This window comes from Pecten maximus, chromosome 12 (assembly GCF_902652985.1).
Source record: "Pecten maximus chromosome 12, xPecMax1.1, whole genome shotgun sequence".
NCBI lineage: Eukaryota > Metazoa > Mollusca > Bivalvia > Pectinida > Pectinidae > Pecten > Pecten maximus.
This window is the reverse complement of record NC_047026.1, coordinates 36,144,356-36,172,352: the sequence shown is the minus strand read 5'-3', so window position 1 is coordinate 36,172,352 and position 27,997 is coordinate 36,144,356. Positions and strand designations below refer to the sequence as shown.

Below are 27,997 nucleotides of genomic sequence, written 5' to 3'. Positions count from 1 at the left end.
AGAGGTATAGGCCTGTTAAGTACTGAAAGTGGACAGATTAAACTGGCATTTATCCATCTCTCGACCCTATAGCCGGTGGACATTTGATCAATTTGTATACTTACTGTGGATTTGTAATTATAACATAAGTCTTCTGACGAAAAATAAACTTACCTCCGTCTTCAAAATCTTTTGACAAGTTGGTTTTGGGTCTAGAAAAAGGTATATGGTCAAGCCATGCTACCATACCGGCTATCTCGGCCTCATCGATATAGTCATCCATGCCAACTACTTCAGTAGACATTCCTCTAAGACTTTTTCTCATAGAAACCGTCGTCATAATTCAACAACTGAACACATCCCCATACATTAAATCACATCCAATCCTCACATCCTACAGTGTAATGTCTCTGTACCCTAATCTCTCTACACACATTTAAAAACCAACTGTATTAAGGGTCGACCTACAAGCAGGTACTCGTTCGCTTGTTGGCAAATAGTAACAGTTGTACTCGACACGCGAAAGTAATTCGCCTGAGAGACCTGTGCGAAAGTGAAAACAAGCAGACGAAAATTGTGGAATATAATTTGTTCCTATCCGTCAATACTCAAACAAAAAACTAAAATGATATCTTCCATACTCCCTGATTGGCTAAAATAATATCAGTTGATTCCAGATAATCGGCCCTGAATGAATAAATTAAAAACAAACTAGTAAATTAACTAGAACTAGGTGTTTCTAAAATACATTCATTTGTACATGTAGATTAATGATGAATTACTTCCCCTTGGTATTTTCCAACAGTGTGAAATTCAATGCAGGTTTTGAAACATGACAATTCGTTGAGCAATAACTTTGATTATTAGAAAATCAAATAATCATCAGAATTAGTGTATTGAATGCGTATTAATGAATGCATTTCGATGTATTAGCTTTGATTATGCAATGTTTAAAAAATCAATTTAATCATTTACAAATGCTTCACAAATCCGTCTCTATCACTACATAAAAGTGTTACATGAACATATACATGTATATTCAGTCATCAAAACCATTCAGTCATTTTATAATAAAACTAGCATAGCCTTTTGATTTCGATCAATACACGGTTTTATCAATATAGCATGAAAACTAGTAATTTCAACCTCAAACGTATGTTTTAACCTTAAATTGTACGCACTATACAAATCGTATGTCATCTCCGCAAAGTTAGCCAATAATCATTATTTCAACATCCCCATCATAATTCATGTAGTACAAAATAAGTTATATATAAGTTTATATATATTATATATATATTATTTATGGTAAAACATGAATCAACAGACGCGGATCCAGGATTTTCGAAAGGAGGAGGATGGGGGTCCAGTAATTTAGTGATAATGCGAGCGCCGTAGGCGCGAGCCGGATTTTTTTTTTCAATTTTTAAGGCTATAAAAAAATTTCCTCTTCCGAAAAAGGGAAAATTTACCTAGAATATGTATTCACTTTAAAAACTTATTATTTTTCCTTAATAATCGACAGGTTTTTAACTTTTCAAATCTGATAGTATGTGTATCTAAAGGGAACCCTATATGCTGCTTATTTGTCGACAACAGATGCCATTACCGTTTCATGTTATACGGTGTTTCCAACATTCGTACCTGTTGGTAATTAGGATTACTCTATTCACGTTAAAACCGCGCATTCTTATCCGTGTTGTGTTTCTGTCTTGTTCTCGTTATGAAATCAATAAACTTCACAAATTATCATCAACTTATCGAATCTTTGTGATGAAGTTAAGCAAAATTTCGTATTAAGATATAAATATTTATTATGTCCTTTCTGTGTATGTTTTCAGTAGTTTTTGTACACTCGGTTGTTTGTCTGTTCCTTTCTTTTTTCTCTCTCTCTTCTGTTTGTTTGTTTTGTGTACTTATACTCTTATTCACCGACGTCATGCTTTTTGAATAAAGTTTAATAAATAGTATTTAATACAAAGATCACAAAATTGTCTGGGGTGGAGTGTAAGTGTAAGTGTTGATGTATAAATTTTGAATGTTTTTTTGTCCTTACTCATATATTTTGTATATGTCATATATTGTAAACTAAATTTGAAAATGAATAAAAAATAAATAAAAAAAAAAAGATATAAATATTGACTTACCAGACTAGCAGACGACCGACAAAAAGATATGTTTGCCCCCCCCCCCCCCCCCCCCCCCCCCACTGTAAAAGGGGGGGAGGCAATTCCCTCCCGCCCCCGCTTCCTACGCCACTGCAACTACCCTAACCCACACATTAAGACAAGAAAAAAAATTTAAATGCACAAAAAGTTAAGTTTGTGAACCTAGCAGATTTAGTTAATAGAGGGAGATAACCCTTACAGAAAGTACGTTGATTACATAATTATTTACAACAGAGCATATAATATATATCATCTAACATGTGATCAATATCTAAATCAATTCACTAGGTGCAACGGGTGTAGAAATCCCACCAAAGTAGATATATTATTTTGCCCCTGAAGCATCATATTGACCAAGAGTTCTATGTACAGTGTATTTATATTTATATTTATATCTAAGAGTTATATAATTACAGGTATATAATTATATAATTATCTCATTACAATTCGTAGTTTACAACACCGACAGTGGAGGGTCCTAACAAATTATACTAAATTTAATGAAACGAATAAGTGATATCACTCATTCGAATAGGTGATATCACCAATTCATTTTTCAAATAAGTGATATCACCCATTCGAATAGGTGATATCACTTAATGAAACGAATAGGTGATATCACTTATTCGAATAGGTGATATCACTCATTCAAATAGGTGATATCACCAATTGGAATAGGTGATATCACTTAAAAATATTCTTAAGTGATATCACCTATTCGTATAGGTGATATCACTCATTCGAATAGGTGATATCACTTAAGAATTTTATAAGTGATATCACCTATTCGAATGGGTGATATCACTTATGAAATTTTATAAGTGATATCATCTATTCGAATGAGTGATATCACCTATTTGTTTCATTAAGTGATATCACCTATTCGAATGGGTGATATCACTTATAAAATTTAAAATTCCAACATCTACTGTACCATTCTACTTATTTGGAAGCAGTCGTTTATATTGATTCTAAAGTGATATCACTTATTCGAATAGGTGATATCACTTATGAAATTTTATAAGTGATATCACCTATTCGAATTGGTGATATCACTTAATGAAACGAATAGCGCCCCATATAATTAACTAGGGATCAAGGGGAACCTACATATGAAATTTGAGAACTAGCGGTTACAAACTTCAATTGTCAAAATCCAAAATGGCCACCTGTCTGTCCAAATTGCACAACTAAGAACTAAGGGGAACCTTAATATGAAATTTGAGAAAGATCCTTTCTATATTTTCTGAGATCTAGCAGTAACAAACTTTAATTGTCAAAATCCAAGATGGCCGCCTGTTGCATAACTTTGTTGTTTTCCGATTGGTCCCAAAATGCAACATGCACAACTAGGGGCCAATGGGGACATGAATATGAAAAATGAGAAAGATCTCTTCCGGACTCTCTGAGAAATAGCGATAACAAACTTCAGTTGTCTGGCTGGCTGGCGGCCACGTTTTTCGTTCTGAAGAGAATTTTTATGTATAACATTAATGTGTGATTATTACAATATTATATGCCTGATACAAATGAGTTTCAAGGGAGATATAAGTAAATATAACTCATTCTTGTTGAACGACACAAACATGAGCCAAACTTCGTACTAGCTTGAACTATATTTTTGTCCATAATGTGTACTATTATACATATATATTATGTAATAAAACAAGTATATCATTGGTGTCTGTGAAATAGTCCAGAATATTTAACATGAGGTACTGGAGGTACTGGTATTCAACTGATGTTCTATTGCACGAGGCCTAAGGTCGATTACCAGTAAAACACACTTAGAATCTCAGAAATCTCGACTTTCCTGTAAGCGTAGAAGTCGCCATGACTGTCGTCTGGCAATGTTGACATCTTAGTGACTTAGACACTTGAAAGGGTAGGACCAAATTCTGATGTACGTAGCCGTGCAATAGTCACTTTAGCCGTGCAATAGTTCAAAATATAGCTTATGCATATAGTTAAGAAAACTCAAACGCTTTATGTCATAAAAAACAGTAACATATACAGATACAAGAATTTCCAAGCTCCAGGTGTATTCTGTTTTTGGTAGGTAAAAACATAAACCTCAATGTTACCTCATCAGTTTTTATCTTATTAAAGAACGTATTATGATTAGAGAAGGACACTAGCAGTAGAATCCGGTAATTATGAAGTTTGAACCATCCAATGCCCCACTGAAAACAAGGAAGTAAGCTACAAAGAAAAAAATTTAATCATTGTATTGAGGTATAATTTGAGTGTATTAGAGTAACAAGAGATCCCAGGGGGATCTTGTCACCCACCAGTGAATGAACCATATAAGTCAAAAGAAAGACTGATCTTTTCTCTTCTTTTCCCTTCTTTCACTCTTCCTTCAAAACATTTAATAGCTTTATTAAAAATTGTTTAGCAGGAGCAACCTACAATTGTCAAAATCCAAGATGCCTATACTCTTCGATGTCATCCATTTAGTTCTTTGAATCAGACTTGCATGCACTACTGGAGACCAAGCGGAACCTTTACATTCAAATTTGAGAAAGAGTCATAATAGCCATTTAGCACAGGGGCTTGGCACGATTTTTCAAATGATGGTCCATATATATATGTATTATAGTGTGATACTATAATACATATATATATGGACCATCATTTGAAAAATCGTGCCAAGCCCCTGTGCCATTTAGTACTTTAAGAAATGATTAATTACATTTGTCAAAATCCAAGATGGCTGCCTGTTGGCAATGTTGTGGTCAGGTTGGTCCTATACAGGAATATGCATAACTACGGATCAAGGGAACCTACAGAACTAGCAGTAACAAACTTAAATTATCAAAATGAAAGATTGCCGCCTGTCGGCCATGTTGTTTTCTGATCATTCCGAAAATACCATACAGGCCCAATATCATGTCCCTGGGCCTCTTGGTTATTGAGAAGAAGTTGTTTGAAGATTTTAGCCTATTTGACCCATGTGAACTTGAATGAAGGTCAAGGTTATTCATTTGAACAGACTTGGTAGCCCTTCACCACAGCATATATACATATAGGCATATACGTATACAGGCATATACAGGCCTAATATCAAGTCCGTGGGCCTCTCAGTTACTAGTATTAAGAAGTTGTTTAAAGGAAAAAGTTGATGCCAGACAGCCTGCCGGACGGATGACGCACAACAGCATAAGCTCACTTGCCCTTCAGGCAGGTGAGCTACAAATGTAATAAAACCATCTGGGCATCAGTCTATAGGCAAATTATCACACTTGGGTTATATTAGAATGATGCACCATCAAGAACGTGCAACTGATATGAAACTAAAATATCCTCTTCTAGGATAGCAGCTCAAAGGTAAAATATGCCATAATCAATCATGACCAATGCAATAAGCCTTCTAAACACCCCTTTGTAGTGGTCTGTGTATATTTCTTATGCCTGTTACATTTCTGACCCCCTTATTTATCTGTGTATGATACAACCATCTACTTACCATTTCCCGTTAATCTCACAGAAACATATCAGACAATAGTTGTTTTAAATTGTTTATATATCAAATCCATAATTTATAAATACATGCATGATCATCACAGCTATACATGTAATAGAGCAACTAAATACATTCAGTACAAAAAGAAATAAGAAGATTATAAATCTGATAAAGCATCTTAGGACCATTCAATTTACATACAATGAAAAAGGTAGAGCATTACTGATTTTCAGGGTTAAGAAGAAAATGTTTAAACTATTTAGGAATCTCTCTCCTTCAAGCCCTAGCCCTCAGGCCCTTATGCCATTGGGTTCAGGTACACATGTACAAAAGTATACCCGGTAATTAATAGTCTGTCATTAGCAATAAGACTTTTACATGTAATCATCACAGATACAAAGATTCCTCAATAACACTCTGATATTTTTTCCACTGCATGCTGTTTCTTTAAATTGGCAGCTTCAATATCTGTATAATCTCCTAGATCTTTCATCAATAAATATAACGATAACAGACATATAAATTCTGTTTCATAATTTCTGAAACACTTCTCACACACTGGCTTGTTTCTGCTGTACAATGACATTTTCATTTGAACATTGCTTGAAATGCTAAAAGCATTGTCAACTCAATCACAAACAAAATAAAGTAGCTATTCTTTTGTCTATCCAAGTTAAACATCTGTAGCTGATCCTCAATATTCCAGAAAGAATTCACTCCAAAATGACTGAAGTACTTTGATTGGCCATCACAAGAGGCCCTACACTACTAAAGAGGTTCTTCCATTATGATCCATCACTGATTGTAAGTACCACACACTCGTGAAATTTTTAAGATGAATTTTTGGTTCATTTTTAATGTCACTTAGGCATTCGCTTAAGTTCGTGGGCCACCCAGATGGCGAAACTGAGCAGAACCAATGATCCCGACTGGTGGGTGGCTGCTAGGTGAGTTGGAACATACATCAGCAGTGTTGATATTCCCAGTGACGCCTTGTAAAACAAATCACAGTACAATTAACATTGAATAATTTGTATAAACAAGAGCTTCTGATACAGGTATTTTTTTGTTTGTTGTTCAAATAATCTACATCTTATAAAGAAACCAAGCGTAACTCACTGGACTTATAATATATCAATATGGAATGATAAAAATCATGTCAGTCACAAACAAATACTAAGTCATGTACATGTACCATGAAAACAAAATCAATCTGTACTATAGCAACCTTTTAAATGTTTATGCGACACATCTAAGACCTTCAGAATGCATCAAGGTCAAACCAGCATTAAAGCATGTGATGTGTTAGTTAACCAAACCATATACACCCAACCATATACATGTTCATGTATATGTAACCTTTGAAGTTGGTCAAGGTCATTTATTTTTAAAGTTTCAGTATATTGTCTAAGATAGTTACAAAATATTACGACCTTTAATAGGTTCCATTTACATGACCTTGTATATCATACATTGGAGTTTTGTGATCTTTTATAATAGCTTGATCTCCAAAGAGAAAAAATGAAACATGATTGTGTTAAAATCAAAATTGAATTTACATTAACATGCATAAAGTAAACAGATTCTATTCATTTAGTATTGTAATCTGAAGATGACCTGTATGCATACCTGTACAAAGGCCATTCCCAGGAGACAGTTACAAGCAAGTCTAGCCCTGGGGGGAAGCGGTGCCTTTCTGCACATCCACCAGAAACCACAGATCACTGCTACAGTGCTGTGAGCCTGAAACACATCATCACTGATTAGAACTGAACTAGTTTTAAGACTCTGATACTTTATCTCAATCAGTACTTCCATACTCGTCTTGCCTCACTTGCCCTGCTGATAGGGTGTAAGAACTGTACCTTAGATTCATTTTGAATTTCAGTTTAATCCAACTAAAATATCCAATGCACACACACTTCAGTAACTTACCTTGGTAAATTAGAATCCTCAAATATTAATCATGTACCTTGGTTTCGTAACAAGATATCTGATTCGTTGACGACTATGTAAACAATGCTAACTGCAATGTATACTTGTCGACCAATCTGACTACCTGTTTAAAACAGCTCTTAGATAGATAACCTTCTTCTGTTCCACAGTCAATGCATTTTCCGAGATCGAGTGTTACACCTTGTTGATACACATGTAGTAGGGGCTGAAATTTTTCCTACAAATACTAACCAGATGTCGACAACTGTATATATACCCAATGAGAGGGGTATGGGATGTATACTTATGGATTTGAAACTTCAAAGTGACTTTTGATGCAAAAAATGTTACAAAAATATGAAAAATGAAATATGTACCAGTATATCTAAATTATTTTGCAGTAGCATCACTCCGCTCTCATGAATATGTATAGTAATATTATTACCATATTGGAAGGGTGTTGGGTATATGGACTTATAAGCTGTTTGAAAACTTAATTCCAAAATTTTTAAGTTTTTGTATGAAAACTTACAGTTTCGGGATGGTCACTAACCTCGATACAGAAGTGGATGCCAGCTAGGGTACACAGCAGGTTATGGTTACTTGTGATAGAAAACTAAATTTGAGATAATTTCCCTTATATCTATTAACATGATTCTCTTCTTCCTTATATCTCGCTGGAAACTGCATCACATTAGATCATAAGTTGAGTGTTTGCTCCTGTGAGGAAGGTTATGGGTTCTATATACCTGGCCTAATTTAAATAAAAACAAATCTATAAAACTGGTACTTGGTGCTCTCTGCTTGAGGCTCAGTTTTAAAGTTTGTGGTAAGGACAAGTTTGCCTGTTTACATGTTGTCAGTATAATGTGACTGGGTAGGGTGTCACATAACTGTGTCCAACAGTGGTAATCCAGTGTGATGCAATATAAAAGCACCTGTTGGTGTCCACATCATTCATGGATATTGTCTTAAATGGTCATTGGTGTAAATAGGATGTAAAACAACAAAACTAAATCAAACCTTTCCCCTATCAAAAACTTTTTTATAGCTTAACATCAGCATCAATAACTTACCAGACACCTATGATCAAACTGGACAGTTGTTGGATTTTCGAAAAAGTTTTTCCAGGCTGGATACTGACTGAGAAGATCTGAGGGAATCCATCTGTCTGCCATTTTGGGCCATGAGTTGTACACGAGACCAGCGTCCAGACCAGCAACAAAGGCACCTGTTCCAAAATTGTAAAGCCCATCTTTTTATGCTGATTTCGCTATCAGATGTGACAAAATTTGGGGTCACCTGCCCAATCACATTGCTTTTCTGTTATTAAAAATTAGAAGTAGATTTGTAAACTAAGCCTCTCAACAATACACTGCAATACGATTTTTATTCTGCAGTATATCATATAGGATGGTGGAGGAGTGGTAATTACAGAAGTAAGTAAACTAAAATTAGATTGCAACAATAATTGTATTCATGATCTTAAATCACACCCTTGTAATAGAAGAAGTGTCTTGTAGTTATAAAGGGAATCCAGTTGACCTTTCAAAGTATATATGTTTTTTATTCCCAAAATGAAATTTGATTCTTGGAATTAAAGGGACATGTCTATGTGATTATATTTTGGACCTTCAGATTGTTCAGATTTCTGAAAAATTGTGATGATTTTATTTCTGATATTAAAAAAAAAATCCAGTGTCAACTGGATGCCCTGCTGATAGCCAATACCAATACACTTCGGAAAATTAAAAGAGTTAAGATGAACAGCTCACCTGACAGGGCAGTTATAGAGTTAAGATGAACAGCTCATCTGACAGGGCAGTTATAGAGTTATGAACAGCTCACCTGACAGGGCAGTTATAGAGTTAAGATGAACAGCTCACCTGACAGGGCAGTTATAGAGTTAAGATGAACAGCTCACCTGACAGGGCAGTTATAGAGTTATGATGAACAACTCACCTGACAGGGCAGTTATAGAGTTATGAACAGCTCACCTGACAGGGCAGTCATAGAGTTAAGATTAACAACTCACCTGACAGGGCAGTCATAGAGTTAAGATGAACAGCTCACCTGACAGGGCAGTTAGAGAGTTAAGATGAACAGCTCACCTGACAGGGCAGTTATAGAGTTATGATGAAAAACTCACCTGATAGGGCAGTTATAGAGTTAAGATGAACAACTCACCTGATAGGGCAGTAATAGAGTTAAGATGAACAACTCACCTGACAGGGCAGTTATAGAGTTAAGATGAACAGCTCACCTGACAGGGCAGATATAGAGTTAAGATGAACAACTCACCTGATAGGGCAGTTATAGAGTTATGAACAACTCACCTGACAGGGCAGTTATAGAGTTAAGATGATCAGCTCACCTGACAGGGCAGTTATAGAGTTAAGATGAACAGCTCACCTGACAGGGCAGTTATAGAGTTATGAACAACTCACCTGACAGGGCAGTTATAAATACAGCAGATAGGACTCCATGTGACATTCCTCTTAGTCTGCTGATCTGCTTTAGATGGGTGTCTGGTAACTATGAACACAAAAACAATTAACTTACAATCTATTGATATATCAAGTTTTCTTACAAAATAAATCAAAGTGTACTGTTACAGTATAGTTCTATATGGCAATCAAAATTGAATCTAGCATCAAGTACAGATGAGAAAAAAAAGAGTATGGATATTTCTGAAAGTGTGTATTATGTGTATCGAGGTAGAAGCAGTAAAGAACATTCATATTTTGTACTGAGTGGACCCAAGACAATATATTGTAAAATTTTGGGGTTTTAAAATCAATTCGAAATATTTAAACAGGTGTCAGTTGAGAAAGGCTGAACGAACATACATGTAAATAGATACCTTGTTAGCTGGAAGGAGATGATTAAGGGCCTGGTACAAAAACAAAGAATACAGCAGGAAAGCTGAACCCAAGTGGCTGGCAAGTCTGTATTGACTGACCCGTGGAACATCTGTAGGTTTGGGCTGCTCTTTTAATCCACTCTTCACCATATACCAGCCGAGGAATCCCTAAATAAACACAGAAAATATGTACAGGATGTTGAAAAGACATGCTTTAAACACTGCAGTAAGGCGATTTATATGTCAGCAAGCAACTCAACTTGTAAATAGACCGGATATCACTTTAATGGGGCCTACCACTTTTACCTTAATTAATTGTCATTTACATTTTGTGCCAGCTTTATCAACAGTTCAACAAGTTTTGATTTTGGTTTGTACTTTGGCTTTTTTAAGACATATTAGAGAAAAATTGGCCTTGTATGTATGTTCAACATGACCTCTACCATGGACCAATATATGTGACTCACCTGGAATCCTATGAGAGCTGTATAGATTGCCAGTCTTGGTTTCATAGCCTTTGACACCCACCCCTTCGTAAGGAAGAAAGCTGCTGGCAGGAGGAAAGTCAGCCCTACCATGCGACCCATCATACGGTGTGCATACTCCATGTAAAATATGAACTTGAAGTCAGACAGAGTCATCTCCCTTTGCTGGTTCACACTGAAAGCAAATAAGTTTGTAATTCTAGACCGTACACTATGTTCTAAAGGAACATCAACAAGAGGCCCATGGGCCTGAACGGTCACCTGATTTTTGAAATATTTCAGTAAATTTGATTGACACTTTTTGGCCTGACCCATCAGTCTAAGGGATCAGTCAGGGCCAACATGTGCATACCATTAAGCAGTCATCCCATGCTGATAATGTTAACAAATTTAGAATGAATTTCAAAACAAATAAAACAAATGATAGTCAAAAATGTGATTTCCCTACAACTATAGTAAAGTTTATCCCCTCCCATGGGGCAAGCATGAGACCCCAGGGCTAGGAAATTCACAATTACGGTAAAGCACATTAAGACCCTTCCATCTGTGAAGAGTATTTAATTCTACCTTATTTGGGTTGTAAGAAGAAGATCTTTAAAATTTCAGTTAATTTGACCCTTTTTGCCCCCCCCCCCCCTCCCCCCTCCCCATCAGCCCCTGGGGTCAGTCAGTGCAAACATGTACATACAATCAAACTGTCATCCCAAGCTGATAATTTGAACCAAGTTAGAATGAATTCCAATTGAAATCCAACAAATAATAGTCAAAAATGTGATTTCCCTATATAAACTATAGTAAAGTTTACCCACTCCCCAGGGGCAAAGATGAGACCCCAGGGTCATGAAATTCATAATTTTGGTAAAGCACCTTAAGACCCTTTCATCTATGAAGAGTGTTTGATTCCACCTTACCTGAGAGTACAGAAGAAGATTTTTGAAGTTTTAGTCAATTTGACCCTTTTTGGCCCCGCCCCTCAGGCCCCTGGGGACCATATAATTCACAATTTCGGTTGACCTTTAGCCATAGAAGCTCCCTGCCAAATTTCATTGAATTTGGTTCAGTGGTTTTGGAGAAGAAGTTGAAAATGTAAATTGTTTACGGACGGACGACGGACGACGCACACCGCACGAATGGACGACGGACAAAAGGCGATAAGAATAGGTCACTTGAGACTTTGTCTCAGGTGACCTAAAAATATACATCACGATTCTTCAAAGAAAATAATGGAAATCTGTAAATATAGCTTTTATATCATATACCATATTGTTCACCATCACCATTGCAACAGTCAAAATATGTACTACAATAAGACATTCTGTATCAACTTAAATAATATATTTATTACCACTCTCATACAGTTTCAGCCATTGACAGATCTACATGTACATGATGTTCATTCCAAAATTCGATATTTTGTTGTGTTTTTTGTACATGTGCATACAAATTTAGGATATTATTTTTTTTTTCATGTATATGTCAAAGATGAATAAATATATAAAAAGTGTTACAAGTGACAAATGTAATCCCACATACTATCAATGTAAGATAGATTTTGACTTCCGTAATTTTGAAAGTCAATACAACAGCCACAATATCAATAGACTTACCACTGCTAAAGGGACATAATTCTACTTACTATTTGTATTCTGGGAATTGTTTGTATCGTTCAAACTCTGCCACCCACTCCTCCTGGCTCCCAGGCGGCTTCATGTCTTTGAAAAGTTTCCAATCAACCATGGATAGACCAGATTCTGTTAGTCTGTAATTTTTGAAGAAGTCGTTTTGAAGCAGTAAACTAATGCCTGACTTAAGTTTAAATGTTTTACTGGAAATTAATGCAGAAGTTCAATAGTTCATCCTAAGAAACCAACCTTTATCCCGCATCACAATTACTTCACATTTGACTTTTGTCAATAGCTTTCAGGCCTCTAAATTGCCATTAAGCAAGAAATGACAAAAGATTAGAAATAATTGATAAAGTATGTCAATAAGAAATATGTTTGTAATTTAACATCCTTCCCATGTCAGGAGTTAGAAAGTTTGATGGAAATGGAATTCAATGGAAAATTTGGCAGAATTCAAAACATGCCATAGTTGGAAAAAGAAGTTAAATGACAATCAATATTCCAATTTCATTGCCGATCTTGTGTTGCGTTTAAGATGTAATCTTAAAATGTTGAAAAAATGAAATGGCCACACTGAGGCAGCTGTCATGTTGAATACCGGTATGTGTTTGCACAACAAAGTTCTTAACAAAGAAGGTCCCTTCAAGTACACTTGAGAAATAGTTGTAAGCATGCATATTTTAATGGATTGACCTATTATCAGATCGACTACAGAAATCATGCGGTTTGGAAAGCCTCTCTCATAATCTCAAGAAGACAACATAGTTGCTGATTGGCTGAAATTCAGAATCAGTTTTTTTTAAAAAAAAAAGCAAGTGTCACTGTTAATGTCAACAGGTCCCAAAAAAGTATATATACCCAATAGAAATACCAAAGCTATGTCCTCATTAGTACTGACACAACAGTGTTTTATAAAAGCATTAACCAAGCTGTCTATGGATGCCGACCACGCTGACACTGACTTATAGCAGTTAGCTCCCCTTCACTTTGTCCTGCCAAGTTAAAAATCCTCTAAATCCATCAAATCACTTATGATAAATACAAACCTTGTAACACCTCCAAGCACAACAGTCCCAAAAACCATTCCTGAGCAACCGACCAGCCACCAGCCAATGGCCTTCTGTGTGTATGCAGGAAGAGCAGGTGTTGTAGCCTGAGTGGCTGATTTTCGTATCCCTGTCAGTAGCTGACATGATCGACCAGTCATCTTTAAATTTGAGATTGAATACTTATAGAAAATACTGTAAAATGATGCATGGGACAACCAAAGCAAAAATTACTAATAAACTTTCTAATCGCTGGTCAAAATTGATACGTACACGGTTTCAATCATTCTTAAGTGCATATACTCTTCACATAATTTGCAATCTGGAACTTGATCAATTTCACATATCTAAACCACATAAAATTTACAATCTTATTGCAAAGTGTGTAAGATACTGTTTCGTTTATGTACTGTATGCAAATGATGTATGTGATGAGCACAAATCTTTTGGCACAGTGTGAGACCCTACAACCATAATCAGTGATTTTTTTGGCATGGATTTGGGGCCGAATACAGGCCCCTTCCCCTGAAGAAATTTTGCTGTATTTCCCCAATTTTTAGTTCATATTTTCCCAATCAGAAATTGTAGGTTTCCTCGTATGTTAATAAATATGAAGAAATGTTCATTATAATACATTTCACATAATGTATTCACAAGCCAATGCTATAATTTAATTGATCATAGCTATCTTATGCATATTCAAAATGATATCAAAACATTGATTTGATGATTATTTTTTAGCTTGGAAGTAAGTACATTTTTACCAAAATTAAAAAAATTATGCCTTTATTTTTCCAATGGAAAAGGTGCAGGCCCCTGTATAATTAGGGTAAGAAAATCACTGATAATATGTAAATGAATTGTGTACATTCTGTAGTAACATATAAACTAACATGTTCTAAAATTCCTCTGTCTTCTATTTTGCTGTAAAACATTCTTCAGATTGGGATATATATGTATAACTAGCCAAATAGTGCTGGTTATGTAATTTGTAAAATATTTTACAGTACTTAATAAGCAGTTTGAGGCTGACATTTTCAGGGTTTAGGTCAGGCCTAGTCAAAACATAAATAACTCTTGTCTGTCTCCAATAAAACAGGACTGGGGTCTTTTATAAGTTACTGTAGTAGTAGGAGGAAACTGGTCGGGCAGGTGAGCCTAGTTCAGGTAAGTGCTCTTACATATAGTAACTACTGCACTACCTGACCACCTATGATACAATAAAAAGTATACTTACACTTTTAGCTGTTAATCGTAGTGGGGCTGCCGTTCTTACTATAGAATGAACATTCCTCTGGTTGACAGTTTTGAAACATGAAAACAATTGTGGCACCAAATTGCTCTGAAACAAACAAGTCTTTCATATTTCAAAGTCTTTTTACACGTTTAGTTTTGGTTGACAATTGACGAATAAACAATATGTATAGTTATGCCATGATTTTAGATCTAATTTCCATACTATAGAAAAACATATCAAGTTCAGTCATTGCATTCTTTCTGTGGTATTTGAATTCCCCCTCAATTTATTACATGTCTACCCATGAGAGGTTGTACAGGGTCTTGTGTGTGTCTTCTGTATGGCATAAATAAGTGGGTAATAAATATTCAGAACATAAGAGAGCAGCTTTGAACAGTAAAAGCATGATCCACAATTTATTACAGTCAGGGCACATGAGCTTGTTTCTATTGATTAGTAAAATTCATATTTAAGCCTGATATCAGGGATCAATACTAAAAACATGACTAGCGTATCCATCTAGAGTTTTGAGCCTGAGGTCCCGTGTTCGAGTTCCAATCTGGTTGTACTTTGTATTTTTTGCTCTCCTGAGTATAAAGTTGGAGAGCATAAGATCACCTATAGCGATAACGTAGCTCTGAATGATGGACGGACAATTTCTGACAGATGGTTGTTGTCAGAGCTATGATTCCCTTCCATTGACGACTGTATTGCAAAACAATGAACCTCGAAAATGCTACAAAAAGTGGATGTTGTGTAAACATTTCTAATGCAATTTTAGCAATGTGGTAGCCTACTGTTACATATTGAATTCTTTAATTCGCACATTCCAATATCACACTACTCGGATTTGTCTCTCTGTAATCCACCATGATACTTCTCGGAGAAATCTCGCGAGGATGCTAATCCGAATATGGTATGCATGACCATATATGGATGAAGCTACTACGATTAAAAATACATTTTCAGAGATAATGAACCAGTTTTTTGTAAGGGTTGTGAAGAAAGTGCATCTTACTTTATGTAATTATTCCATTTCAGAATGTTTGACCTTGCTCACCGAGGTATATAACTTGGAATCTGTTTATCTGTTGAAATCTCGCAGGAAATCTCATTAGCATCAATATAAATTTACCTTAACACTTGTATCAAAGACGGCGGTATGTCTGAATTGATATCTCCGTGTGTCTTGCTACAGGGTTGCTCGTTTTTTATTTTACCATCTAATCTATTGTCAGACAATTTGAAATGAAATAATGTGAAGGTTTGTGCATTGAATGCTGATAATAGATACCAGAATCATCAACTACCATGTGTTTTTTATCCGAGAAAATTATAATCATACACACATGTAGCTAATTACTGCCCAATGTGAATCACATCGGAGCTTGCTACACTATCGGCAATAGGAGGGACTTCATAACCTGCCGTGGAGCAGAGTAGGTAGGGTATGAATATTCGTTCTAAAGGTCACCTTACTACATTGTACTAGGCTACACTCACTGTGTGCATTTCCGTTTAGTCTTTAGAGGAGAGATACTTACATTGAGAGTGAGAGGTCGCTAGCCTAAAAAAGGCAGGGTATTTTTATGTTTTTTTTATGGCTTTCTGGTAATTGAAAAGAAGGATAACTCCAAATGCAAATCATGTTGTAAGGTGACACATGTACACTGGCGAAAAAGGCCGTAGTTCAGACTAAAACAGCAATAAATGAATGGGTAATACACGCTTGGTAGTTTTCTGTGTAAGTTGGGCAAATTGTGTTTTTATGAGGGGGCCTAGTTAAGAACTCCAAAAAGTTAAAAGTTGTGACATTGTGACATGATTATATAATGTATTGCTAGCATGGCCAAGAAGGCAAGAACTTGAAGAAGCGAACGTCGACTGCAGATGAACAATTTCCACACCTACCATTCTTGGTCTAGTTTTTCCTGTGTGAAAGGCATTCCGGCCAGTTAGCAAAGCTCGGTGAACGGCACAAATAGTTGACATCTTGTAGTTCGTTCAAAAACACAGCTGATCTCCTGTTGCAAAACGTTGGTTTTGTAACATGCCGCATATAACCTGATAATGAGGTCGTTGAATTATTGCAGTGAGAAGTGGATGGCTAAAAATCCAATCCACCTAATGGACATCGGTTTAAACAACACCTCATAATTTTCATGTATAACTTATCGGATAGATAGGCCTGATATAGTGTATTATTAGACTTGCGCAAGTCATATACATATAGGAGATGGCCATTAGGTGGATGTAACCAAATACAAAGAATATATAGGAGATGGCCATTAGGTGGATGTCACCAAATACAAAGAATATATAGGAGATGGCCATTAGGTGGATGTCACCAAATACAAAGATTATATATAGGAGATGGCCATTAGGTGGATGTAACCAAATACAAAGAATATATAGGAGATGGCCATTAGGTGGATGTAACCAAATACAAAGAATATATAGGAGATGGCCATTAGGTGGATGTCACCAAATACAAAGATTATATAGGAGATGGCCATTAGGTGGATGTAACCAAATACAAAGAATATATAGGAGATGGCCATTAGGTGGATGTCACCAAATACAAAGAATATATAGGAGATGGCCATTAGGTGGATGTCACCAAATACAAAGATTATATAGGAGATGGCCATTAGGTGGATGTAACCAAATACAAAGAATATATAGGAGATGGCCATTAGGTGGATGTCACCAAATACAAAGATTATATAGGAGATGGCCATTAGGTGGATGTAACCAAATACAAAGAATATATAGGAGATGGCCATTAGGTGGATGTAACCAAATACGAAGAATATATAGGAGATGGCCATTAGGTGGATGTCACCAAATACAAAGATTATATAGGAGATGGCCATTAGGTGGATGTAACCAAATACAAAGAATATATAGGAGATGGCCATTAGGTGGATGTAACCAAATACAAAGAATATATAGGAGATGGCCATTAGGTGGATGTCACCAAATACAAAGATTATATAGGAGATGGCCATTAGGTGGATGTAACCAAATACAAAGAATATATAGGAGATGGCCATTAGGTGGATGTCACCAAATACAAAGAATATATAGGAGATGGCCATTAGGTGGATGTCACCAAATACAAAGATTATATAGGAGATGGCCATTAGGTGGATGTAACCAAATACAAAGATTATATAGGAGATGGCCATTAGGTGGATGTCACCAAATACAAAGATTATATAGGAGATGGCCATTAGGTGGATGTAACCAAATACAAAGAATATATAGGAGATGGCCATTAGGTGGATGTAACCAAATACGAAGAATATATAGGAGATGGCCATTAGGTGGATGTAACCAAATACAAAGAATATATAGGAGATGGCCATTAGGTGGATGTCACCAAATACAAAGAATATATAGGAGATGGCCATTAGGTGGATGTCACCAAATACAAAGATTATATAGGAGATGGCCATTAGGTGGATGTAACCAAATACAAAGAATATATAGGAGATGGCCATTAGGTGGATGTAACCAAATACAAAGAATATATAGGAGATGGCCATTAGGTGGATGTCACCAAATACAAAGATTATATAGGAGATGGCCATTAGGTGGATGTAACCAAATACAAAGAATATATAGGAGATGGCCATTAGGTGGATGTCACCAAATACAAAGAATATATAGGAGATGGCCATTAGGTGGATGTCACCAAATACAAAGATTATATAGGAGATGGCCATTAGGTGGATGTAACCAAATACAAAGAATATATAGGAGATGGCCATTAGGTGGATGTAACCAAATACAAAGAATATATAGGAGATGGCCATTAGGTGGATGTCACCAAATACAAAGAATATATAGGAGATGGCCATTAGGTGGATGTCACCAAATACAAAGATTATATAGGAGATGGCCATTAGGTGGATGTAACCAAATACAAAGAATATATAGGAGATGGCCATTAGGTGGATGTAACCAAATACAAAGAATATATAGGAGATGGCCATTAGGTGGATGTCACCAAATACAAAGAATATATAGGAGATGGCCATTAGGTGGATGTCACCAAATACAAAGATTATATAGGAGATGGCCATTAGGTGGATGTAACCAAATACAAAGAATATATAGGAGATGGCCATTAGGTGGATGTCACCAAATACAAAGATTATATAGGAGATGGCCATTAGGTGGATGTAACCAAATACAAAGAATATATAGGAGATGGCCATTAGGTGGATGTAACCAAATACGAAGAATATATAGGAGATGGCCATTAGGTGGATGTCACCAAATACAAAGATTATATAGGAGATGGCCATTAGGTGGATGTCACCAAATACAAAGAATATATAGGAGATGGCCATTAGGTGGATGTCACCAAATACAAAGATTATATAGGAGATGGCCATTAGGTGGATGTAACCAAATACAAAGAATATATAGGAGATGGCCATTAGGTGGATGTAACCAAATACAAAGAATATATAGGAGATGGCCATTAGGTGGATGTCACCAAATACAAAGATTATATAGGAGATGGCCATTAGGTGGATGTAACCAAATACAAAGAATATATAGGAGATGGCCATTAGGTGGATGTAACCAAATACGAAGAATATATAGGAGATGGCCATTAGGTGGATGTCACCAAATACAAAGATTATATAGGAGATGGCCATTAGGTGGATGTAACCAAATACAAAGAATATATAGGAGATGGCCATTAGGTGGATGTCACCAAATACAAAAATTATATAGGAGATGGCCATTAGGTGGATGTAACCAAATACAAAGAATATATAGGAGATGGCCATTAGGTGGATGTAACCAAATACGAAGAATATATAGGAGATGGCCATTAGGTGGATGTCACCAAATACAAAGATTATATAGGAGATGGCCATTAGGTGGATGTAACCAAATACAAAGAATATATAGGAGATGGCCATTAGGTGGATGTAACCAAATACAAAGATTATATAGGAGATGGCCATTAGGTGGATGTAACCAAATACAAAGAATATATAGGAGATGGCCATTAGGTGGATGTAACCAAATACAAAGAATATATAGGAGATGGCCATTAGGTGGATGTCACCAAATACAAAGATTATATAGGAGATGGCCATTAGGTGGATGTAACCAAATACAAAGAATATATAGGAGATGGCCATTAGGTGGATGTCACCAAATACAAAGAATATATAGGAGATGGCCATTAGGTGGATGTCACCAAATACAAAGATTATATAGGAGATGGCCATTAGGTGGATGTGTTACCCCCCTCAGAAGTTAATTTAGTGTTTAATCTATGAAGGTTTGTTATGAGTGCGTGAAAAAATATACAGGTATATTGTATAAAAGTCATTTTGTGGTTGCTGAGCTCGTCTGGTGTGTCGCCCATCCGCTTTATTAGGATATTTTTGTTGTCGATGAAGCTGATGACGCTTTCTTGTGCTGACGTTTTGAGTTATTATTGGATTATGGTTTTGTTGATGCTTCGATATTCTCTGGTTTTGTTTGCGCTATTTTTGTTGCATGTGTTTTACTGTAATGAAAGTTTGTGATGAAGAATATCGATATTTTAATCATTCGTGAGTACGTTGTTAGTGTCCCTAATCTCTTGATGATTCCTTCTTTGCTTGCATATGAATAAAAGAACTTCAATACCACAAAAAGTAAACTTAAGTGGAAATGGCATTGCATACTCAAAAACATGAAACGGAATATAGCAAATCGCAATAAATTAAAACGAATGAACACAACATCACTTGATAATAATTTACTTCTTCACCAAGTATAGCTCAACACTTGTATTGGCATTGGTATATTGTATTATAATCTTTTGAACATTGAGGGATACATGCCTTTTAAGGAATGTCCAGTATATCCAAGGATATTTTAAATGATTCATAATTGGTGACATAACAAACATCAATGTATACAAATACATATTGGAAAAATGACTAGCACAAATTTATTCGCACCAATCATCATGTTTACATTAGGTATTGTGCATTCGTAACAACATTATCGTCTTCGTCTCTGCTACCATCACCATCATACCAAGATATGGATACTAGTTACTAGTACATTTATAAGTAACATTAGTATTGCCAAAAAAATGACACAATTAAATTAAATTAAATACACACTTCCTCAATGCGCTTCGGCAAAGCAAACCAGCAAAACAGTTGTTTTATTTTTTTTTATTTTTATACATGCATTGAGTTTTGTCGACATTCGATGATAAATCGTTACCTTTTTTTCACGCATATCAACATATTTTATGGAGACAGATTAATATAAGTACACTGTACTTGTTTCTGAATCTGATCATTTTCATTTATGTTGCTGTACTACATGTTGTATCGAATCACAAATAAAATACAATTTAAACTAACATACTTTTCCGAATGTTTGATCGCAGTAAATAATTTTATAATTTACAGAGCAGTATGTCATAGAAATAATAAGAAAATTACCACCCACTGAAGAGCTGTAATTTATATTCTGTTTAAAAGCTACTTCTACCAAAGCTTTGACCTAGGATCATTAAAGGGGCACTATTACATTGTAACAACACAATCATGTTTTAAAAAAATGCTGGTAAACAGGCAGATTGGTGCACAATCCTAACCATATGAAAAATAAACTGATTTGTGAAGTTTCAATACAAAGCATGAATATTACATCCCACTGTGGAAAGGATATACATTGATTAAGAAGGGATAACTGTAAACATTGCTAAATTGTGTTCCATTTATATGTGATAGCATAAAAGGGATAAAGCCTAGAAAAAATCCAATCAGCATAGGTAATTGGCAAACTATTAAATAATTAAAAGTATTGGACGCAACAAAATTGTTAATACCAACGATATTAACGGTGGGGTTAGTGTTTGATGCATACATAAATTGAAAATGATATGATATTCTTTAACGGTTACGGAGCCCCATTAATGTGGAAAGCTATGCTTTACCCTGGAAGCAACCAACATATAATCATTTATAATGATCCAGTTCTACATGGAAACATTTGTAACAAAAGCTTGAAACAGGATGCATTCAAACATATGTTGTTGCTTTGACTGATCCTACATTTTGTTGAGTGTGACTCTGTCGAACCCAAGGTAACAGCATTAGATTTCATATTCTTTAAATCGATAAAGATATAGATATTGTAATTTTAGGCAACTCATGGCGATGGCTGGAAGGGGAAAATCAGTAATAATCTAAACAGTGAAATGTTTCGCAAAACAAAACTTCCTGTCATTGTAACATTGAATAATAATTAGATAGATTTGTGAGACAAGATCGGAACAAAAGCTCAGTCAACTAGCTTACCACGTAAACGAACAATCAAAATTCGTTCCACGTAACATTTAAACACATTATGGTATAAGAAGCTACCAATAATTCCTAACAAAATCAAGATACAGAAAGCAATGACAATCATAAACCATTTAAAAAATATATGAATGTACATTAAAAACAGTCAGGCAAACCCAACAGGGCCAGCAGAGCCATATGCCTTACAAATTGTCGAAGTTTATGGAATGCTAGTGCTATAATTACGTTGTGTGAACATACAACATATAACATTTAAAATAATGATTTATTCTGTATCCCGTCTAGATCGACACCATTTGCTTTGAAAAGCTGTCTGTGTGCAGATGTGAACTGTGTTCCAAACGGAACGCAAAACAAATCAGGATGTAATTTAATATTTACGCATTTCGCACGCACGCAGTTTGCGCTTACGTGGTAATACCGGTTACCACTAACACTCCTGATTTCCTTTTTGTTTTTATCAAAAAAATCATAAGCTTCCTTCCGCTGCAGGACAAAGTCATTTGGTGGCACTATGTCTTTGGGAAATGTTTGGTTGCATCCCCTGCAGATCTTGATTTGTTTTGTTCTCCTGAAGAACACGAATGGCTGCTGGACATTGTTTGCTTTTGTATCAATGACATCACCACCTTTGTCGCTATCTGTTCCGTCACAGAACCTGCACAGCACCATGACTGATTTTCTATTTACATATGCAATGTTCTTGGAAGAAACAGCCGAACAGTGGTGGTGTAGCCACCACCGGCAAGAGTTGCACTGGACCTGTTTTGAAAAAAATAGACAAATCAGTAAGAAATATACGAAAGCAAAGTTAACAAATATGACTGGGTAAGCACGGTTTTTTTGGGGGGGGGGGGGGGGGGGGGGAATGATGATTCAAATCAGCTGTAAAGTTAACTTGCCTCTCGCGACATTACCCGATAGTTTGTAACCAAACAGTATGTATCAAGATTTTTGAAAGTTGATGAGCGATGTAACAATCTGTTTTGCAGTAACTTTACTATAATAATATATTTACATGTAAACCATGGCACCAATTGGATCTACTGTAAGTTCAGTTATTCTTATTGTGATATCACGCCTAAGCAAATCACATGACTTCCATATTTGAGTTAAAATGGCGGCGTTTTAATGTTTTCAATGAAGGATGCAAATTGATATTTTGCACGAATAAGAATAAATACCAAAAATTTGAGGTGATGAAATAGATATCACATTCGTTTACATTTTATAGGACATTTACGAAACTCCCAAGGTTTCATTTATTTAGCTCCAGTCAGTGGTTCGCTAAATTAAAAAAGTTATTTGGCAGCAGAATCCAACATGAAATGCAAACTCAGGTCAGATTATGTATATACTGTTACCAGTGTTAATGTCAACACTTCTTAAACCCTTTTCATCCTTTCCATAATGCATCAATCACCACTCTATTTCAGAAATATATTGTATCATTTTTCGACACACTTTATCTATAACTAAATGTAAAAGGTTAAGTTTCTGTGTTACGGCATTTTATAGGTCTTATACAAATAAATGCAATGACATGAAAATGATAAATCAAGCATCATTCTCAACACAACAAGTAAGATTACTATTGAGCATATTCAGAAACAGCCATCTTCATATCATAAAAGGATATAGAATATATCTCAATGTTTGTACATTTTATTTGAAGTCAAAGTTTCATTTCATGGCGCGACTGCAAATCTGGATATAGCAGACCATGTAAAAACAAATCCATGTCAATGGCCTATTCACGGTATTCTTACCCAATTATCTTTGGGGTGGTACGAGAGTGAACATTCTCTGCATATGTTACGTACATCACCTATAAGTAGAAGTAAAAACATGGGTAAAAGAATTAAGATTAATGGTAGCATACCGATTAAGATACTTATTATATTGTCTGCACTGTAAGAAATAAGTCATTGCCCCATAAGAATGAATATATGCCAATTCTCGGCCGTTAAGTCAAATGGTACACATACAAATGCAGGTTATATATATCATCTGATAAGGCAGCTTCAGTGAACTCCTCAGAATTTTATATTATATATAAATACTTTTATTTATTGTATAATATCTATATAATAAATGTATTACATTATTTATATAGTAATATTGTTCATATCTATGTACTATAAAGCATTTCAGATTCGCTTATGTTAACTAAATAGGGCGCTGTATTAAATATTGTATATTTATTTCTATTATGTAAACATTCATTACTTTTTTGCGTATATTAATCTCTTTATTAACGAATTAAAGTACTTAAGGGAAAAAAAAAAACAAAAAAAAAAACAAGCCGAATTAGACATGCAAATGACAAAACATAGGTCCGATGAATAAAAATCTCCAAATATAATACAACGTATGTATACGTATATGTATATAGTACTAGTATTCATAGTATTATCTTTCAGGTGTGCTTCATAATTTCGTTTTCATCCTACTTCATATTGACTATAGTACCTATGTTAAAATAAGTAATACATTTTGAATTGTTAATTTCCTGAATAATAATGAGAGTTTGTAACCCTACGCACGTGCACGTTCTTTCACAAATGTACGAACCGCTTTCGGCAAGAAGAATTGATGCTATAATTTCCCTCTCGTGATCACATTTTCGCTGGTTAAACGTGAGGGGTGATCTTGGGTTCCCTTCTTCAATGATCAACTGTGCAAACTGGAAATTCAATTGAGATATAATTTGATATCATGTGAATATTTGCTGTTCTATCATAGTTAATGGAAAAAATGGAAGTAAGATTTATTGTTAACATCTGAATTATTACTCTAGAAGTTTTCTTTTTACATTTTTCACAATCTGCGTACACTCTTTAACTATGTCTTTACCTTCATGACAAATACTCCGCAGTTAACGGAGTCTAGCTGCTTTGTATGGCTTATGGTTTCGAAACTCCAAGCCTTTGGGCCCATGCTTTCTAGACCTGTATTAAGGCGCCTGTTTATAAATGACCGCCAACATCGTTTGTATAGGAGAACATCCTCATCTGTTTCTCCAAGAGGATTGAGATATATAACCAACCTCTTGGTCGGAAATACTGCCATGAGTTCCCAATGACCACCGGAATTGAAAGGACATAGGACGATCTGGTGACTTGATAAGTCAATCTGAAACGACAGTAGTACATCATTATGCGATATTTTCCTAATCTAAAACATAATACAGATATAAATGCCTTAATGTTTCATTATTTACTATCGCAAGCTACCCACATTAGACGTTTAATGCTCAGTTTTGTTAAATGGAAGTTAATCAAAAACATTTTACATTTTAATAGATAATTGCTGATGTGCACATGCCACTGCAACATTTCTTACTTCTAAACAGCGACATTACATTAATTTGACCTTAATTTACATTCAGTGTTAAATAAATTGAGGAATTGGCTCCTACTCGTCAGTTTCACCTGGTGTTGGATAATGTATCCTTGCATATTTGGTTTCAGAGGTTTTACATTTATTTCATATAATGCTATCTTTTCATGATGTTTCAGTCAGAAGTACGGTTATGTCTATGTTGTCTTTTTCAATCACAAGCGGCTGGAGATGTAGAAATATGCGGTCCATGTAATTAATTTGTTGCCGAAAAACGTTCTGAGAGAGAAAAAGAATAGTGGCTTAGTAAACAATCCCAAAATTACAGTTACATAGTTTTGCTATTTAGGAAAGATAAACATGTTTTTATTGATACGTTTTATTGCAAAGATTAAATCGATTATCATTACCATTAAGGCTGACTTGACAACAACGATGGCTCTTAAACAATAGTAATGTTTACCTACAAAACTAAATGGCATATGTAAACAGAAAGATCAATGGCATTTATTGCATGTTATGTTCGTGTATTTTGTTAAATGTAATCTTGTTGATTGTTGCTTTGTCACACATTCCATCTTTAAAATAACAACTTACAACTATATTTGATAACACATTTTGGTAAAATACTTGCTTTAGGAAGCTTTTCCATGGAGGCTGTTGACATCACTGATCCCCAAACAAAGCAGTCAATCGCAATCACACCTCTACACATGTTGTTTTGAGTCAGGACACGCATGTAAGCGTTGATCACCTACAAAAATAGATACGTCATTTTCTAATTCCTCATTAAAATTACATCATGATAGTTCTAAATGATGGTTTATGTTTCTTTAAGGAATGCATGCAATGACATGTTCAATATGAAGAACATAATTTTAGCCTTAAAAGAAATTATATGACATTTTCATTATTTCTTGTGGGCAATTCGAGGAATATCAATTACTCATTTGTTATATAGAATAATGTAACTGCCATGATGAAAGATCGAGTCCCGCCATGCGGTAGGTTTAGGACAGGAAATTTGTTAAAGTCGACCCCCTTTGAATTTAGCTTATTTTTGAAATGATAAAGCATGCAACGTCAGATTTTCCAACTATGATTCATTATGATTTTATGTTTATCATTTGAAGCTGTGAAGGTGTATTTCGCGTTTCAGTGTTAAAAGGAAGCAATCCTTTTACAGTAAGCTCGCATTTTTTTCAAAGCTACAAATGTAAAATGCTAGTTCCCAGTAGAGCATAGGATCACCAGAACATATGCATATGTACTCGTTGTGTCAGATGCAAATACATAAATAAAACAATCAACAGTCCCTAAGAAACGATAACGGCAAATGCAACGGACATCAATTACAATATATTCCTTTTGAAAATAGCAAACGAAGCTGAATATGGGGTGACATTGACAATGTTCCTGTTGAACCATTGGAGGAGAACTAACTATGTTCATGCGCACATGTGTTACTATAAAATATATGCTATTGTAATGCTTGGCAATGATTAGGTATTTTCACACTTGCTTATAAACAACATCTCAGTCAGAAGGAAACTGCGTCAGTAACACACGGTTCCACTTTGCTTAAAGTGTAATAGTCAATTGATTCAACTGGGATCAAAACCTAAACCGATACCAAATGATTTTGTCATGTAACCAACCTCATCGCTTATCTCTTTCCCTGGCTTCATAAACCCGAAGCTTGAACCTCTCAGTTTGTAGGGACCAATCACTGCCATCATTGTTGATGACGTTGAATGGTACCGCCAGACTTCTTCTAACTCTGGAATTGTTGGAAGAATCTAGACAAAGGAAGATATAGGAGATAAGTTCACATGTAAATTTCTACATGAATCAAAGAAATGAAATGAGACATATTCATGTTAATAATTGTAATACATCTCATATCATCGTATAAATTGAGGTAGTACCTTAATCATTGTATGGCTTTATATATGTGTTATGTTAATCGGCAGAAATGTAGCACATCTATGCGTACTTAAAGAATTGTGATTTCATGTCACATTTTATTATAATTGTGATTATTTTTAATGAACGTATTCTGTCTGTTTTATGCAAATACATATTACTTTACTCTTTATTGAAATGTTCGAAAAAATATTATCAGCAAGTTATAAAATCATAATGTAGCGTTAACAACTTTAAAAGCCAGACGAAGTTGCATACACTTTATGTTTTATTTTCACTCATATAACAGTTAAACATGGATATAGTTTTGACGCATTATGTCCTTAAAAAATGTCATCGAGGCAAAAACATAATTGGTTTGTTGAATATTTTATGGTAATGAGCTACTGACACTGATAATACAACTGCAATAACTTACCGCTACATCAGATACGTTGTTCGTGTCCAAATCGCGCATACTGCTCTTTGGTATCTGGCGTACATGAGAACACAAGAAAAGATCATTGAAGCACTATCGTAACATTGATTTTTAACAACAACAAAACATAATACAAATACAAATTCATTGTAAAACGT

General features: G+C 35.2%; 1 protein-coding gene across 1 annotated transcript; it reads right to left on the bottom strand.

Moving 5' to 3' along the window:
- Positions 1-5,654: 5,654 nt before the first annotated feature.
- LOC117339574 (cytochrome c oxidase assembly protein COX15 homolog) lies at positions 5,655-16,900 on the bottom strand. Its single transcript, XM_033901258.1, has 10 exons — positions 16,716-16,900; positions 14,805-14,909; positions 13,568-13,728; positions 12,533-12,655; positions 10,879-11,071; positions 10,412-10,579; positions 9,996-10,083; positions 8,625-8,779; positions 7,243-7,356; positions 5,655-6,605 (listed from the first exon to the last, which is right to left on the bottom strand). Exons 1-10 carry the CDS (start codon positions 16,794-16,796, stop codon positions 6,474-6,476), a joined length of 1,320 nt encoding a protein of 439 aa, XP_033757149.1. The 5' UTR covers positions 16,797-16,900; the 3' UTR covers positions 5,655-6,473.
- Positions 16,901-27,997: the final 11,097 nt, after the last annotated feature.